The following is a 15,855-nucleotide window of genomic DNA, read 5'->3' on the forward strand; positions in this document are numbered from 1 at the left end:
TGAGGAGAAATGGAAGAATATGAACATTGTGTAGGCAGAGGGGATTAGTTTTGTTGGCCATTAGATTACTAATTTATAAACAAGATATTCTGCAGATGTTGGAAAATTATTTGGCTTGGCACATCACTGTGGACTGAAGAGTCTGCTCCTGTGTTGCACTGATCTGTTAAGTCCCTTTCTCTTGCCACAAATGCTGTCTTACCCTGTACTTTCTAGTTTAATTTCAGATTTCCAGCTTGTTTTTCCCCAGTTTGGTAAAGAATTTCAGACTGTTTAGTAAAGTGATTTTAAATAAAAGGGATGATTAACTTATTTTGTCTTTTCCCATACAAAGGCATGTGCAAGCTGACTAGTCCCTGATTGCTTTCTTTCAAGCGATAGTTCTCACTACTTGCAGTCCATTAAGTTTACGCCTTTCCCTGTCTTCACCTGCTGAGGATAAACAGTGTCTATCACCACACAATTCTGATTGCAAGGATTCCCTTGTTTTCAAAATGAGATAAGTTTACAGAGGGTTTGTGTATTCCTCCCCTGTCATTTTCAGATTTGTATAATGGGAGCGATTATCATAGTAAGCATATCTCATAGTTACATCACATAAGTGAACCAGATACATGATTGTTTCCCACCTCTGAAGATGTGTGGCTGCTCAAACCGTATTAAGTATGGGAGCAATTTAATCAATATTAAAATCCTCATTTAAAAATAATGTAGTACTCCATACTCATTGCATTTTTAACAAAACTTTCCACTGATTATTAATTTTTTATATAGTTGAAATGACATAAGTTATTTTATTTAATGCAGATATTATCAAGTCAGTATCAAATATGCCAGAATAATGCAAATGAAATAGCATTCTTGCAATCACTGTTGCAATCGACTAGACAACTTAAAATAAATTAATAGTTGATAATGCAAGGAAACTAAATATTATCATCTCAAATTATTTCAAGGAATCTGACAAGTAGGCTACACATAACTTTATTCAGAATCCAATTAAGGAAGCCCTTAATTTATATTAGAAATCACACTAAATGTTAAACAAACGCTTAATAAATAATATCCTCTAATGTGCCAATAAAAGCATCTAGAGTACAAGGATTCACAAAGATTGCACAGGAAGAGATGGAAGTTTTAATACAACAGGCCTGTGACAGGCTGAGCATCTAGCCTTGAATGATATTGTGAATCAAGGGTGAAAAGTACGACACTATGTAACCACACCAGATGAAATGGAGAAACGGGGAAAAGCACAGATCCAGTCAAACAAATGCTGTAATTCTTGTTTGTAATCTTATACCCAGTCTTATATTATTGCCTCCTAATGTTCATTAAGTATAAGAATCTTCTGTAGAATCAATAGAGTGTTTGGTAATGACCCCCATATGAACCCATTATCAGTTGGGGCTGTTTTATTATCAATACCATCTGGCAGTGTGACTTTTGTGAATACTTGATAAGGCCAACAATGAAACTTTACTGATTCAAATTATTGCAGTTACTTTACTGACCATATATTGTACATACAATTAAATTAACTCTAAAGATAATCTTTAAAAATCTAATAAAGCAATTTAGACTATGAAGAAAGTTCGAAGTGTTTCATATTGTTAATGATGATCTTGCCCTAAGGTTGAAATGAAATTCAGATATCCTACCATAGTGGATTAAGGACAGCCCTGCAGGTAGCCCTACTGCACAGCACAGGTTCATACTGTATAGGTGGTAAGTCTGGGCGCTCTTTTAAAGGAGTGAACAGACAAGCTAAAGGAACGACCATACGCGTAGCCTCTAGTCGACTGGATGGCCACACATTCCAGCTGAATCGAATACCATCTCGTTCTTCATTTTGTTGAATGAATTCTAGATATGATGCCATGCTCACTGAAGAATTCTGTTAAAATAAGCAACAAATAAAAGTTAAGCAATCTAATCCCAATACATTATTTGAAAAGATGAAATTACCATAAATTAAAATTTGCCCATTGCATTTTATAATGCATTTACATGACCAAATTCTTGATGCAAAGAGCAACCAACTTTAAGATGGGTACTTAAAGAAACATTAAACCTATATTTAGTAAATCATACATTACACATTGCATTTTTCCTATCATTGTAAAACAACATAGCATTGAACCCTTGTATATTTCCCAGTATCTTAACCAAAACTTCGCAGTTTCCTCAGTTTGAAGTTTAAATCTCTTGATGTAACTCCATTGCCTAATGTTTTATGATAAAAAATGCATACATTAGACTCTGAAAGTAGTAAATTTTATGACAAATGGCTTCTTTTCAACAAAAACACAGGACACAAAGGCACAGAATATATACATCCCAAAGAGGAATAAGTATTCTAAAGGAAAAGTGACACAACTGTGGCCAACAAGAGAAGTCAAAGCCAACATAAAAGTTAAAGAGTGGCCATATAATAGAGCAAAAATTGGTGGGAAGATAGATTGGGAAGCTTTCAAAAACCAACAGCAGGCATCTAAAGAAGTCATTAAGAAGGTAAAAGATGGAATATAAAAGTAAGCTAGCCAATAATATGAAAGAGGATGCCAAGTTTCTTCAGATTCACTGAGTGCAAAAAGAGAGCTAAGAGTGGAAATTGGACTGTTCGAAAACGATGCTGGAGAGGTAGAAATGGGGGATAACAAAATAGAAGACTAACTGAATAAATATTTGGCATCAGTCTTCGTTGTGGAAGATACTAGTAATGTGGTGGAAGTTCCAGGTGTCGGGGGAATGAAGTGTGTAAAGTTACCATAACGAGAGAGAAGGTTCTTGGGAAACAAATGTCTGAAGGTAGAGAAGTCACCTGAACCAGATGGTGTACACCCCAGAGTTCTGAAAGAGGTGGCTGACGACGTCCTGGAGGCAGTAGTGATTCTTTCAAGAATCACTAGATTCTGGAATGGTTCTGGAAGACTAAAAATTGCAAATGTCACTGAACTCTTCAACAAGGAAGAGAGGCAGAAGAAAGGAAAGTACATGCCAGTTAGTCTGACCTCAGTGGCTGAGAAGATGTTGGAGTTGATTACTAAGGATGAGGTGTCAGGGTTCTTGGAGGCACATGGTAAAATAGGCAATAGTCAGCATGGGAAAATCTTGTCTGACAAATCTGTTCAAATTTTTTGAAGAAATAACAAAGAGGATAGACATAAGAGAATTGGACTTTCAGAAGGCCTTTGACAAGGTGCCGCATATGAGGCTGCTTAACAAGCTACAAGCCCATGGTATTACAGGAAAGACTGGTAAAACAGTGGCTGATTGGTAGGAGGCAAAGAGTGGGAATAAAGGGAGCCTTTTCAAGTTGACTGCTGGTGACTAGCGGTGTTCCACAGGGGTCTGTGTTGGGTTCAATTCTTCTTATGTTATATGTCAATGATTTGGATGATGGAATTGATAGCTTTGTTGCAAAGTTTGCAGACGATATGAAGACAGCTGGAAGTGCAGGTAGTTTTGAGGAAATAGAAAGGCTATAGAAGGACTCACAAAGATTAGTAGATTGGGCAAAGAAATGGTAGATGGAACAGTGTTGGGAAATGTATGGTCAGGTACTTTAGTAGAGAAATGAAGGTGTTGACAATTTTTTAAATAGAGAAAAAATGCAAAAAAAAAAAGAGATGCAAAGAGACTTGGGAGTCCTTGTGCAGGATTCCCTAAAGGTTAAGCCTGTGGTGAGGAAGGCAAGTGCAGTGCTAGCATTCATTTCAAGAGGACTAGAAGATAAAAGCAAGGACGTAATGCTGAAATTTTATAAAGCACTGGTGAGGCCTCACTTAAGAGCATTGTGAGCAAGTTTGGGCCCCTTAGAAACAACGTGCTGAGACTGGGCAGGGTTCAAAATAGGTTCAAGAACATTATTCCAGGATTGAATGGCATGTCATATGAAGAGCATTTGATGGCTCTGGGCCTATATTCACTAGAATTCAGAAGAATGACGGGTGACCTTATTGAAACCAATCAAATGGTGAAAGGTCTTGAAACAGTGGATGTAGAGAGGATGGGAGGGTGAGAGGGTATATGACACAGCCTCAGAATGGGGGGGCATTATTTTAGAATAGAGATGAGGTACTTCTTTAGTCAGAGAGTGGTGAACCTGTGGAATTCTTTGCCATCGGCAGGTGTGGAGGCCAAGTTTTTAAGTACGTCTAAGTCAGAGGTTGATAGATTCTTGATTGGTCATGGCATGAAGGGATATGGGGTGAAAGTAGGAGATTGGGGTTGAGAGGAAAACTGGATCAGCCATGATGAAATGGGCCAAATGGCTAATTCTGCTCCTATATCTTGAAGCTTATTTTTAATTTTGGTTTATCTAAAATATTGATTTTCTATCTGTTACTAGGCATGTAGCATGTACATTTGCTAGTTTAACTGAGTTACAGAATTACAATGAACCACATCTCTTTAGAAAAGAGCTATCTCTTTGCCAGTTAGCAAGGTAAGACGTTGATAACAAAGCAGGCACTAATCTAGATTAACTGACCTTCACCAAAGCCAAAGGTGGCCTTTGCTGAAGTATATTAAATACTTTAAGGTGCAGCTTACTCCAGGATTCATGCCTATGCAACAAACTTTGCCATCACTACTATATTCATAGAAAAACACCCCTTCAGGCACCAACAATCATTCCACAATCAAAGTCACTTAGATCATATTTCCTCTCCATTCTGATGTTTTGGCAGAACAACTGAACCTCTTGACCATGTTTTCATGCTCTTATGCATTGAGTTCTACCAGATGACTGGCTGATTAGATATTTGTATTAACAAGCAGGTGTATAGGTGTACCTAATAAAATGGCCACTGAGTGTATAACAATCAAAGCAATTGAGGCAGAAAGATTTTTTTCCCTGTAAAGAGATCAAGAACCAATAGAGATTATTAAAATATGAGAGCTGAGATGAAGATAGAAAATCTATTTCGTGGTCAAGTCAGAAACAAGGTGGTATAAATTTATGATCATCTCTGGCAGATAGATTTGTAAAGAAATTTGTTACACAGGGACAACTGAGAATGTGGCAATCTTTGCCACATAGAGTTGCCGAATGAGACTGCATTGATCAAATTAAACATACTTGAACAGGTTTCAGAGCGCTTCTTTGTTTCGTGGCTGCCTGGGGGGAAGACAAATCTCAGAGGTACCTTCCCCCTTCCCACTCAGTCCTGAAGAAGGGTCTCGGCCCAAAATGTCAACTATCTATACATTTCCATAGATGCAGCCTGACTTGCTGAGTTCATAAGAACATAAGAAATAGGAGCAGGAGTAGGCCATCTGGCCCATCGAGCCTACACTGCCATTCAATAAGATCATGGCTGATCTGTCCGTAAACTCAGCTCCATATAACTGTCTTTTCCCCGTAACCCTTAATTCCCTTACTATGTAAAAACCTAAATGTTTCTTAAACATATTTAGTGAAGAAGCCTCAACTGCTTTCCTGGGCAGAGAATTCCGCAGATTCACCACTCCCTGGGAAAAACATTTTCTCCTCATCTCCATCCTAAATCTTCTCCCCTGAATCTTCAGGTAATGTCCCCTAGTTCTAGTCTCACCTACCAATGGAAACAACTTTCCTACTTCTATCTTATCTATCCCTTTCAAAATTTTGTATGTTTCTATAAGATCCCCTCTCTCTTCTGAATCCCAGAGAGTATAGTTCCTCCAGCATTTTGCATGTGTTGCATTGTGTACTGCATACATAGTTTGATAATAAGTGTACTTTGAATCTTTATGCAAACTCTTAAACTTTATGCAAAGACAAAGCACAAGCACTCAAAGCTTGCATAGTACTGATCCAAATACAAGGTGATTGGTCTTAGTCAAGATACGGAGTCTCCCTTTGTTTTGAGTCCCAAACTCAGGATCTCGCCTTGTGAGTGAGTGTTACTCCCAGGGTCTCTGTAGTCCCAGGATGTCCCACAGTTTGGTAAGATGTTAAAAATTGTTTCTAGAAGCCACCTCCTTGCTCTTCCTATTGCTTTGCTCCAATAAGACGGCTCCACATCAATAGTTCACCACAGGCTAAACTCCTTTTGGCCTTTTTTTGGGTAGCATAGCAGTTAGCAGTCAGTGCAATGTTTTACAGTGCCAGTGATTATTGATCGGGGTTCAACTTTCACCGCTATCTGCAAGGAGTTTATGTTTTCCACGTGACCTTGTGAGTTTCATCTGGGTGCTCTGATTTCTTTCCACATTCCAAAGACGGCCAGGTTAAGATTAGGGTTAGTAATTTGTGAGGATGTTGTGTTGACACCAGAAGTATGCTGACACTTGTGGACTGCCCCTAGCCCACCCTTGGGCTGTGTTGGTCATTGATACAAAACAGTGCATTTCACAGTATATATCAATGCAGATGTGACAAATATAGCTCATCTTTCTCTTCTCCCATTGCAGACAGATTATCAATTGTTAAATGATCACTTTTCATCTTCAACTTCATCAATTACACAGCATTTTATAATGAGCCAATCAGGAATGTAATTGATTGCTCCCGAAGTTCAAATAAGGATCTCATTCTTCACATGATCTGATGACTAGGGTTCACCACATATGTCTTAATCTTTTCATCTGCTTAGCTTTTATTATTGTTACGGTCAGGTCCAGTGCCTGTCATTGAGACTCTAGATTCCACAAGAGATGTCTTAGAGTGGATCTGTTGCTTCATGACAACCAGTTGGCCATTGTCTTATTATTGCTTTTAGTTTACTGGATTTCTGAGATGTTTACCGTCCAATTCATTACCGCTCCTGAGTGAAACTGAGAGAATGCTACATACTGTACTATCTCTCATCCCAAGCCAGTCTGCTTCCAGCTTGTTGCTGTTTTTCTTTCATAGATTCCTAATTGGCACCAATAGTTTCTCAAAACGATTCCTGTTTCAGAATCATGTAATCATTTTATCCCAGGCATTCACACCTTAAATTAAGTCATTATCCACCTCCTTGCTTATACTTTCTCACAATTATAAAAGCACTTAACAAATCATGAACAATCTTTGCATGTGGCAACCTCCAGATTCAAGATTGTTTAATGTCATTTTGAGTGCACAAGTTTAGAGGAGAATGAATAATTCTTACTCCAGATCTGAAGCAGCACAAATAAAAACTCAGCTTGATAAAGAACACAATGATAAGAAAATACAACAAACATAAATAGATAAGATGGCTTATATACATAGATTAATTGTGTGTCCATAAAGTGACGCTAGGCACAGGAGTGTCTGAACATAAGGTGAGTTTGACAGGAAGTGATAAAGTAGTGATGTTGGGATGTGTAGAGGGGTGGTTTAATGGGTGGAGGTGCTGATCAGCCTTACTGCTTAACGAAAGTGCCACCAGGAGTTTAGTTGCTTAGTTCTGAAGATGTAGAGTTCTTTAGTACAGGAATGATGTTGGTTGATTTGATGCATGTGGGGTCAACAGCCTGAATGAGTGATGCGTTGTGGATGTCTGTGAAGATGTCAGTGAGCAAGTGTGTACACTTCCTGACTACTTGGCCTGCAATGTTGTCCGGCCCAGCCGCCTAATGGGGGTTAACTCTCTGCAGAGCCCTTCTTTTGTCTGCTGCTGTTACAAACAGTGGCAGTTTACCTGGGAAAGGGGTAACTTTCCTGGTCAGCGTTGTGTTGCATGCCTCAAAACATGCATGAAAGTTGTTTGGAGCATCAGGAAGGGAAGCATCACTGGTACACTTGACACTTATGCAGTCAGTAATGCCCTTGTTGCCCAGCCACATACGCTGGGGATCATTACCGGACAGGTATTCCTGAATTTCTTCTGAGGGTAGGTGGTCCTAGCTCTCTGGATACCCAAGACAAGGTTTCTTCTGGCTGCTCTGAGAGCTCTTCAGTCACAAACTTGAAGGCAGTGCCCCAGGCTTTTAGTAAGGAGTGCACCTCAGAGTTCAGCCAGGGCTCCAGGTTGAACTGTGAGATGACCGTTCTTGAGGTTTACACACCTCCTGATGTAGCTGATGACAGATGAGGCATATTCCTTGAGGTCTGTGTCTTCTTAATTTATGGCAGCCTCCTTGAGCATCTGCCATTCAGAACAGAATGATAGAGATTGCCTCATTAGGCCATAGTGATGGTCCTCTTGACTAGTTTCTCCATTTTCAGCAGAGAGCTGATGATACTGTAAAGCTCTCCCAGTGCATCCTTGTCATTCACGTTCAGGGAGATGTAGACAGCAGTGATGAACACAACATTAAACTCTCTGAGCAGGTCATGTAGTTGCCACTTTGCTGCCCCAGAAAAGTGACTGCTAACTACAGATGAGCTTCAGCACTAACCTTTGATAATGTACACACGAATTCCACCTTCTTTGGATTTCACCAACAGAGAGTTTCTGTCTGTGCAGAACAGAGACATCCCATCAAGTTGAAAAGCCAAGTCAGACATATTGTTGCTTAATCAATATTAAGATCAACAACACCCTGGCGAAGCTACTGACCCAGCTGGAGTTCACTGACACGCCAGAATTGCTTCTTCAACTCCGGACCGCACCTGGACCCGATCAGCAAGGCCTGGTCCGAGGTCCACCACGTTCCCAGACACCCGCGGCCTGCTACCGTGTTGGAGCGCCTGGAGACGTGGCCCATTCCGACCAGCACCTCTCTGAAGCAGACAACCACACAGAAGTGACATCGGAGACCTCAAGGTACCCCAGACTCTTCCCCGGAGCGACCACTGTAGAGCCCCGTTGGTGGCCATTCACAGCTGCCGGAAGTGAGGCCTCCACCACCGATCTTGGAAATCGAGCCTGGGGATCAGCTGGAGCGGAGGCCTCCACAACCGTGACTCAGTTCATGGACTTGTTTCAGCCAGCAGCCTGGCCCTCTGGAATTAAATGTCAGCTTCGGGGCCCGACCCGATTGACAGCCTAGGCCCCCGGCAGTTGGAAGTGGCAGCAGAACCTCCCCTGTCACTCGGCCCAACCTGGAGCGCCCGATGACGCGACCCGCCAATCGATCCCCGCGGGACACATCCACCAACCTCAAAGAGCTGCCAACAACACACTGCATTGATGAAAACCTGGAAAGATGCATTATTTACCGAGGAAGCGTGGGTAAAGAGATGGGCTGCTGGTCAGATTGAAGCGGAGGGGCTTTAGGGTCCCTCTGTCCACCATCCTACTAGCTAATGTGCAAGCCATAGGGAACAAGGTAGATGATCTTAAAGGGAGACTCACCTACTGCAGGGAGATGCAAAACTGCTGTGTATTCTGTTTCACCGAGACATGGCTCTCCCCTGCCACCCCCCACTGTGCCATCCGACCAGAGGGATTTTCGATCCATCAGATGGACCGCACAGCGTCTTCGGGCAAGACAAAGGGAGGTGGTGTCTGCCTACTGATCAACACTGCGTGGTGCTCGGACACAGTGGCACTGACAAGCTCCTGCAGCCCGGACCTGGAACATCTGTTGGTGAAGTGTCATCCCTATTATCTGCCACGGGAATTCACCTCAGTCATACTGACAGCGGTCTACATTCCCCCCCCAGGCGGACGTGGAGTGTGCTGTGAATACACTGTATGCCAACATCAGTGAACTTGAGACCAGGTATCCGGAGGCTTTTATTACCAGGTATTACAGACGGGGACTTTAATACAGAAAAGCGCTGCCAAAGTTATACCAACATATCTCCTGCTCCACTAGAGGCCCGAATATACTTGACCACTGCTACGCAGCAGTCAAGGATGCCTACCGTTCCGTCCAACGATCTCACTTCGGAAAATCGGACCATCAGGCCGTACTCCTTCTCCCGGCTTACAAACAGAAACTGAAGCCGGAGGTCACGGTGTCAAAAGTGGTGTCGCGTTGGACAGAGGAAACGGATGAGGTCCTCCGTGACTGCTTTGAATCAGTGGACTGGTTAGTATTCAAGGACTCGGCAGCTAACCTCCATGAGTATGCCTCAGCTGTCACGGACTTTATCTGGAAATGCACAGAGGACTGTGTGTTTCGCAAGACGATCCGGGTATTCCCTACCTGGAAACCTTGGATGAATTATGAGGTCCAGTCCCTTTTGAAGGATAGAGCTGCGGCTTTTAGGTCCAGGGATACCAGTCGCTATATGGAATCTAGGCGTGAAGTCCGGAAAGCCAATAAGGGTGCCAAGAGGCAATATCAAGCCAAGTTGGAAGCCCAGTCTAACCAGAGGGAAGCCAGTAGACTATGGCAGGTTCTAAATGATGTCACTGGGCACAAAGAAAAGGCTGGGAATATCAATAACTGTAGCACTTCTCTTCCTGACGAACTTAACGTATTCTACGCAAGATTTGAACAGAAGAGGAGTGTCCCGCCCCCTCCGGATGAACCGGACCTGGTGGCATTGAGATTCATCATCACCGAGGAAGAGGTTAGAAGAGCCCTCCTGAAGATAAATCCAAGGAAGGCGACGGGCCCAGATGGCATCCCGGGACGGGTTCTCCAGGCCTGTGCAAGTGAGCTAGCTGGAGTGTTTGCTAACATCTTCCAATTGCTCCCTGCTTCAGTCTGAGATCCCCTCGTGTTTTAAGAAGGCAACGGTAATCCCGGTGTCGAAGAAAAGCAAGGTGGCATGCTTGAATGACTATCGACCTGTGGCTCTGACATCAATTGCTATGAAGTGCTTCAAGTGATTGGTTATGGCACACATCAACCATAACCTACCGGTCAACCTCGATGCTTTGCAATTTGCCAATCAGAGCAACAGGTCAATGGCAGATGCTATCTCTCTGGCACTACATTCCTCCTTAGAACACCTGGAGAATAAAGATGCATATGTAAGGCTCCTTTTCATTGACTACAGCTCTGCCTTTAATACCATCATTCCAAATAAACTGATTCCTAAGCTCCAGAACCTGGGTCTTAGCACTCAGATCTGCAGCTGGATCTTCAACTTCCTCACAGACAGGACCCAAGCTGTAAAAATAGGGGACAAGCTCTCCTTTACAATCACTCTGAGCACCGGTGTCCCACAAGGCTGTGTACTCAGCCCCCTGCTGTACTCACTGTACACCCATGATTGTGTAGCTAAGTTTCCATCAAACTCAATATATAAGTTTGCTGATGACACCACAATTGTAGGCCGTATCTTGGGTAATGATGAGTCTGAGTACAGAGAGGAAATTAAGAACCGGTGGCATGGTGCGAAGACAATAACCTATCCCTTAACATCAGCAAGACGAAGGAATTGGTTGTTGACTTCAGGAGTAGCGGACCGCATGACCCCATCTACATCGGTGGTGCGCAGGTGGAACAGGTCAAAAGCTTTAAGTTCCTCGGGATGAATATTATAAATGACCTGACTTGGCCTAACCAAGCAGAGTCCACTGCCAAGAAGGCCCACCAGAGCCTTTACTTCCTGAGAAAGCTGAAGAAATTTGGCCTGTCCCCTAAAACCCTCACTAATTTTTATAGATGCACCGTAGAAAGCATTCTTCTCGGGTTCATCACAACCTGGTATGGAAGTTGTCCTGTCGAAGACCAGAAGAAGCTGCAGAAGATTGTGAACACAGCCCAGAACATCACACAAACCAATCTTTCATCCTTGGACTCACTTTACACCGCACACTGTCAGAGCAGTGCTGCCAGGATAATCAAGGACACAACCCACCAAGCCAACACACTTTTTGTCCCTCTTCCCTCTGGGAGAAGGTTCAGGAGCTTGAAGATTCGTACGGCCAGATTTGGGAACAGCTTCTTTCCAACTGTGATAAGACTGCTGAACTGATCCTGACCAGGATCTGGGCCGTACCTTCCAAATATCCAGACCTGACTTGCACTACCTTACTTTCCCTTCTCTATTTTTGAATTATGACTTATAATTTAAAATGTTATTATATTTACTTTGATTTGTATTTCGGGGGCGCGAAGCACTGAATCAAATATCGCTGTGATGATTGTACGCTCTAGTATCAATTGTTTGGTGACAATAAAGTAATCACATTTTGTTGAAAACCAGAATGCAGCAGTTTCTCATCTCTTTCAATGCGTTCATTCTCCGTGTCAGTGAGTCCATTTATTTTCTAGCAAGCAGACATTGGTAAGGAAGAGTGATGGTATTGCTGGGTTCGCTCTCAGCCTAGTTGGTGGCCCGGCCTTGTTGCTACATTTCTGCTTCCGCTTACACCACCTACATCTGCTGCTAGGCCAGGTCATTATCGCCAGGTCTGGTATCCGTAGAATCCTCATCCTTTGAACTCTTAACTCCGATGCCAGCAGCTTCAAAGTAATTTTGTCTAAGTTCAGCAGCACTGTATTTGCAGAGCTTTGGACTACTGAAATCCCTGACTTTGAACTCTGATCTCTCTATTCTTTATTTTCTGATAGCTGTCTTAATTCTCTGATTACTAAACTGACACCAGTCAAAGTTAATCATACAAGTAAACTGGAGTCCTATACTGTTATCATGAAGGGTATGCCAATTTCACATTTAGATAAAAAAACTGAAAGGGGCCTGCTTCACAGTATGGCTATTGTATTGTGTGGAGCTTCCACTGGTTTGCAAGATTCCTCAACAGTTTTCTGAAAATCCTACAGAGAGAATTGCAGATAAGTTTTTTTTTGCCAGAAGCCAGTAGTGCACACAATGTCCACCACAAATTCCAGGCCACTGGGTCTAACTGGGCCGTTGTAAAATCACATTGGAAGCAAGGTTTCACACAGCAATTTCAAATAAGACACCCTTGTTCCTACTGGAATAAGAGATTCAGATTTTAAATCATTTATCACATGTAGTTTGAAGCAGTGAAATGCATCATTTGCGTTAATAACCAAAACAAGATAAGGATGTACTGGGGTGGGGGGGGGGACACCTCAAATGTTATCATACATTCTGGTGCCAACATAGAATGCCCACAACAAAACAACAACAACAGTAAAATAAGTTCCTTTCCTCCCATCCACCTACCCACCCACACAGACGTTACTCCAACCCGAGGATAGCCTACAGGCTTCCAGCAGACTCGTGACAACGGGCTTTGACTTTGGGCTTCTGATTGTTCTTGGAGCTTCAATCTTCAGTATCGATCCCTGGATTAACTGCTGACATGACCCTGAATTCTTGTCTCTCATGCCACTTGCTCTCACAGACATATGATATTGGGACCCACTGACTTGCATCCTCGTGGTCTTTGTTCACAGCACATGCCAGTCTGGCGTCCATGGATGTCCCTTGTCATGCCACTTGTCATGTTCACATCACTGACCTTTGGGCAGGGAGCATACGCCTAGATTGCAGATGTCCATTGTCACAGGTCCACATCATTAGCCTTCAAGCAGAGTGGAAGCCTAAACTCCAGATGTCCTTTGTCGCATGTCCACGTTGCTGGCCTTCAAACACGGAGCGGAGGCTGAGATTGGTGATGTCCATCATCACAGGTCCATATCATTAGTGTTCGAGCACAGAGTAGATGCCTATATTCCAGATGTCCTTTGTCGCTGGCCTCCGAACATGGAATGGAGTTTTAGATTGCAGACACAGATCCACATCATTCGTCTTCGAGCGCAAAGTGGAAGCCTATGCTCCAGATGTCCTTTGTCCCACATCGCTGGTCTTTGAGTGTGGAATGGCGGTCTAGGTTGCAGATGTTTGTCATCATAAGTCCACGTTGCTGGCCTATGCACAAGAGGTGGGGACCTAGACTCTGGCCTGACCTCTCTACATTCCTGTCCCTAACCCTAATCTGACCCCTAACTTCCCTCTTTAAAATCATCCCAATGAACTTCAAAAAACTATGTCAAAGCCACAACCTTGCCGGAGATCACAGCATGGTGCCATCTTGACCGGAAATTATGTCCCATTCAACAGAGGAGTATGAGCATCCCTAAATAGAAAATTAGTAACAAATTTTCCATGGGCCAACTCCCAGATCATGTCTTGTTGCTGCTTCTGATAAACATTCCATGATCAATCCCACTCCTATTACTTTTTGCAACCACCTGCAAACATTCCCTTCATATATTCATTTAACATTACTATAGAATCTGCATCCATCATCGTCCAGGCAGTGCATTACAGATAAGGAAAATTAAGTGTATAAAAAAGTTACAGATATTGCTCTGAGTTTTTTGCTAATTATATTGATAAATGGATATTCAACACTGACCAATGCATTACTGGCACCATCCTACCTGCCAATCAAGGACAGATATCGGAAATGTGCCAGGTAAGGGCCAGTGACATCCTGATGGACCCCACCCACCCTGCTCACAGACAGTTTGTTCCACTCCCATCAGGGAGAAAGCTATGTAGCATCTATCGCAGACTCAAAAACAGATACTTTCCCAAAGCGGTAAGGCTGATCGACATGTCCACCCGCTAACCCAACCCTTCCCATACCCCACCACCACTACTTTATCCTTTTCTGTCAGTCACCTTACGTACAGACACTTGGGTCTTGCGTCACTTTATGGTCATCCAATCAACGTACATAAGCTATCTTATGTATTTAAATTTATTGTATTATTTTATCATTGTGTCCTTTATCAAAATGAGTTTTATTTGTGCCGCATCGGATCCAGAGTAACAATTATTTCATTCTCCTCTAATCTTGTGTATTGGAAATGTTATTGGATGGCATCCGTTAGTCTCACAAGACCATGGATCTGTGCCTGGAAAGTCTTGCTCTAGTCTGAGTTGGTAGAGCAGCATCTGTTGTGGCTTTAGAGGCCCACATGGGAGTGACAGTCTCGGCTGCAGCGAATGTACTTGAAGGCGCTGTCCTCCGGTGTTGTCTTGGTGCTGTTTTTTTTGACGAGTGCGCTTTTCTTCAGCAGAAATGATATTAAACAATCTTGAATACCTTGTACATCTTGAACATTTGCTGGTTACTAACCCTTTTGTCACAAAGAACTGTTTCTCTTTGATTTTTGTATTTAAACCTGTTTTAATTTTGAATAGCTCCATAAGATCTCTTAATTGCCTCTGCTCAAAGAAGAACAATTCATTTTCGCAAGTCCCTCACATACCTGCTCTCTCATCCATGATACAATTCTGCTAAGTCCCCTCTGTGCCTTCTCCAAGGTTTTGACATTCTCCCTAAATTGTGGTGTCCAGAAATGAACACAGCTCTCTGGCTCAAAATCGACTAGTAAGTTCTAGCCAAAGTGTTCAGGTACAATAGCAACATCTATCCGATGATGTGGAAAACTGCTTCGGAATGTCCTCTTGACAAATCCAATCTACTTAATGCCCAGTTATCAGCAAAGCAATAGAAGTTGCTTTTGAGAGTGCTATCAAGCAGAACAAACTCAATAAAAACCTGCTCACCATTGCCCAATTGTGATTTCAAAGACCACTTAGTTTGAGACTGAGCACAAACTTCAACCATAGAAATGAATTCCAGAGGCAAAGTGAGGTGACTATCTTCATCATCAAGGAAACATATGTCTGAGTATAGATCCAAGAGCAGTCATGAAATTAAAGCGATGAGCATCGTGGGAAAAATACTCAACAGTTGCACTCACGCATTTTACAAAAGATAACGGCTGTGGCTGTTGGAACTCAATTGTCCCAGATAAGAGATTAACATCCAAGGATACACAATGCATCAAAAGGACAAGCAGGTAGGAAGAGGGGGATGGAGTGGCTTTGTTTGGAAAGAAAATTAAATCCTTAGGAAGAAGTGACATAAGATCAGAAGATGTAGAATCCTTGTGGATAAAGTTGAGAAACTACAAGGATAAAAAAAACACTGATGGGAGTTATATACAGGCCTCCAAACAACAGTCAGGATATGGAGTATACATTACAATAGGAGATGGAAAAAGCATGCAGAAAGGGTGATGTTACAATGGTCGTGAAGAAAGTCAATATGCAGGTAGATTGGGAAAACCAGGTTGGTGCTGGATCCTGATAGGGAA

The 15,855-nt window shown here is 42.6% G+C and overlaps 1 protein-coding gene across 1 annotated transcript in view; it reads right to left on the minus strand.

Moving 5' to 3' along the window:
* The window catches only part of LOC140730520 (protein transport protein Sec23B), a 72,209-nt gene that overhangs the window by 52,105 nt on the left and 4,249 nt on the right, over window positions 1–15,855 (minus strand). Inside the window, exon 2 of the mRNA XM_073051082.1 lies at window positions 1,662–1,897. Coding sequence (XP_072907183.1) covers window positions 1,662–1,882 — 221 coding nt within the window. The 5' untranslated portion in view covers window positions 1,883–1,897. The remainder of the gene's footprint in view (window positions 1–1,661; window positions 1,898–15,855) is intronic.

Source organism: Hemitrygon akajei, chromosome 7, assembly GCF_048418815.1.
Source record: "Hemitrygon akajei chromosome 7, sHemAka1.3, whole genome shotgun sequence".
Classification (NCBI taxonomy): Eukaryota; Metazoa; Chordata; class Chondrichthyes; order Myliobatiformes; family Dasyatidae; genus Hemitrygon; species Hemitrygon akajei.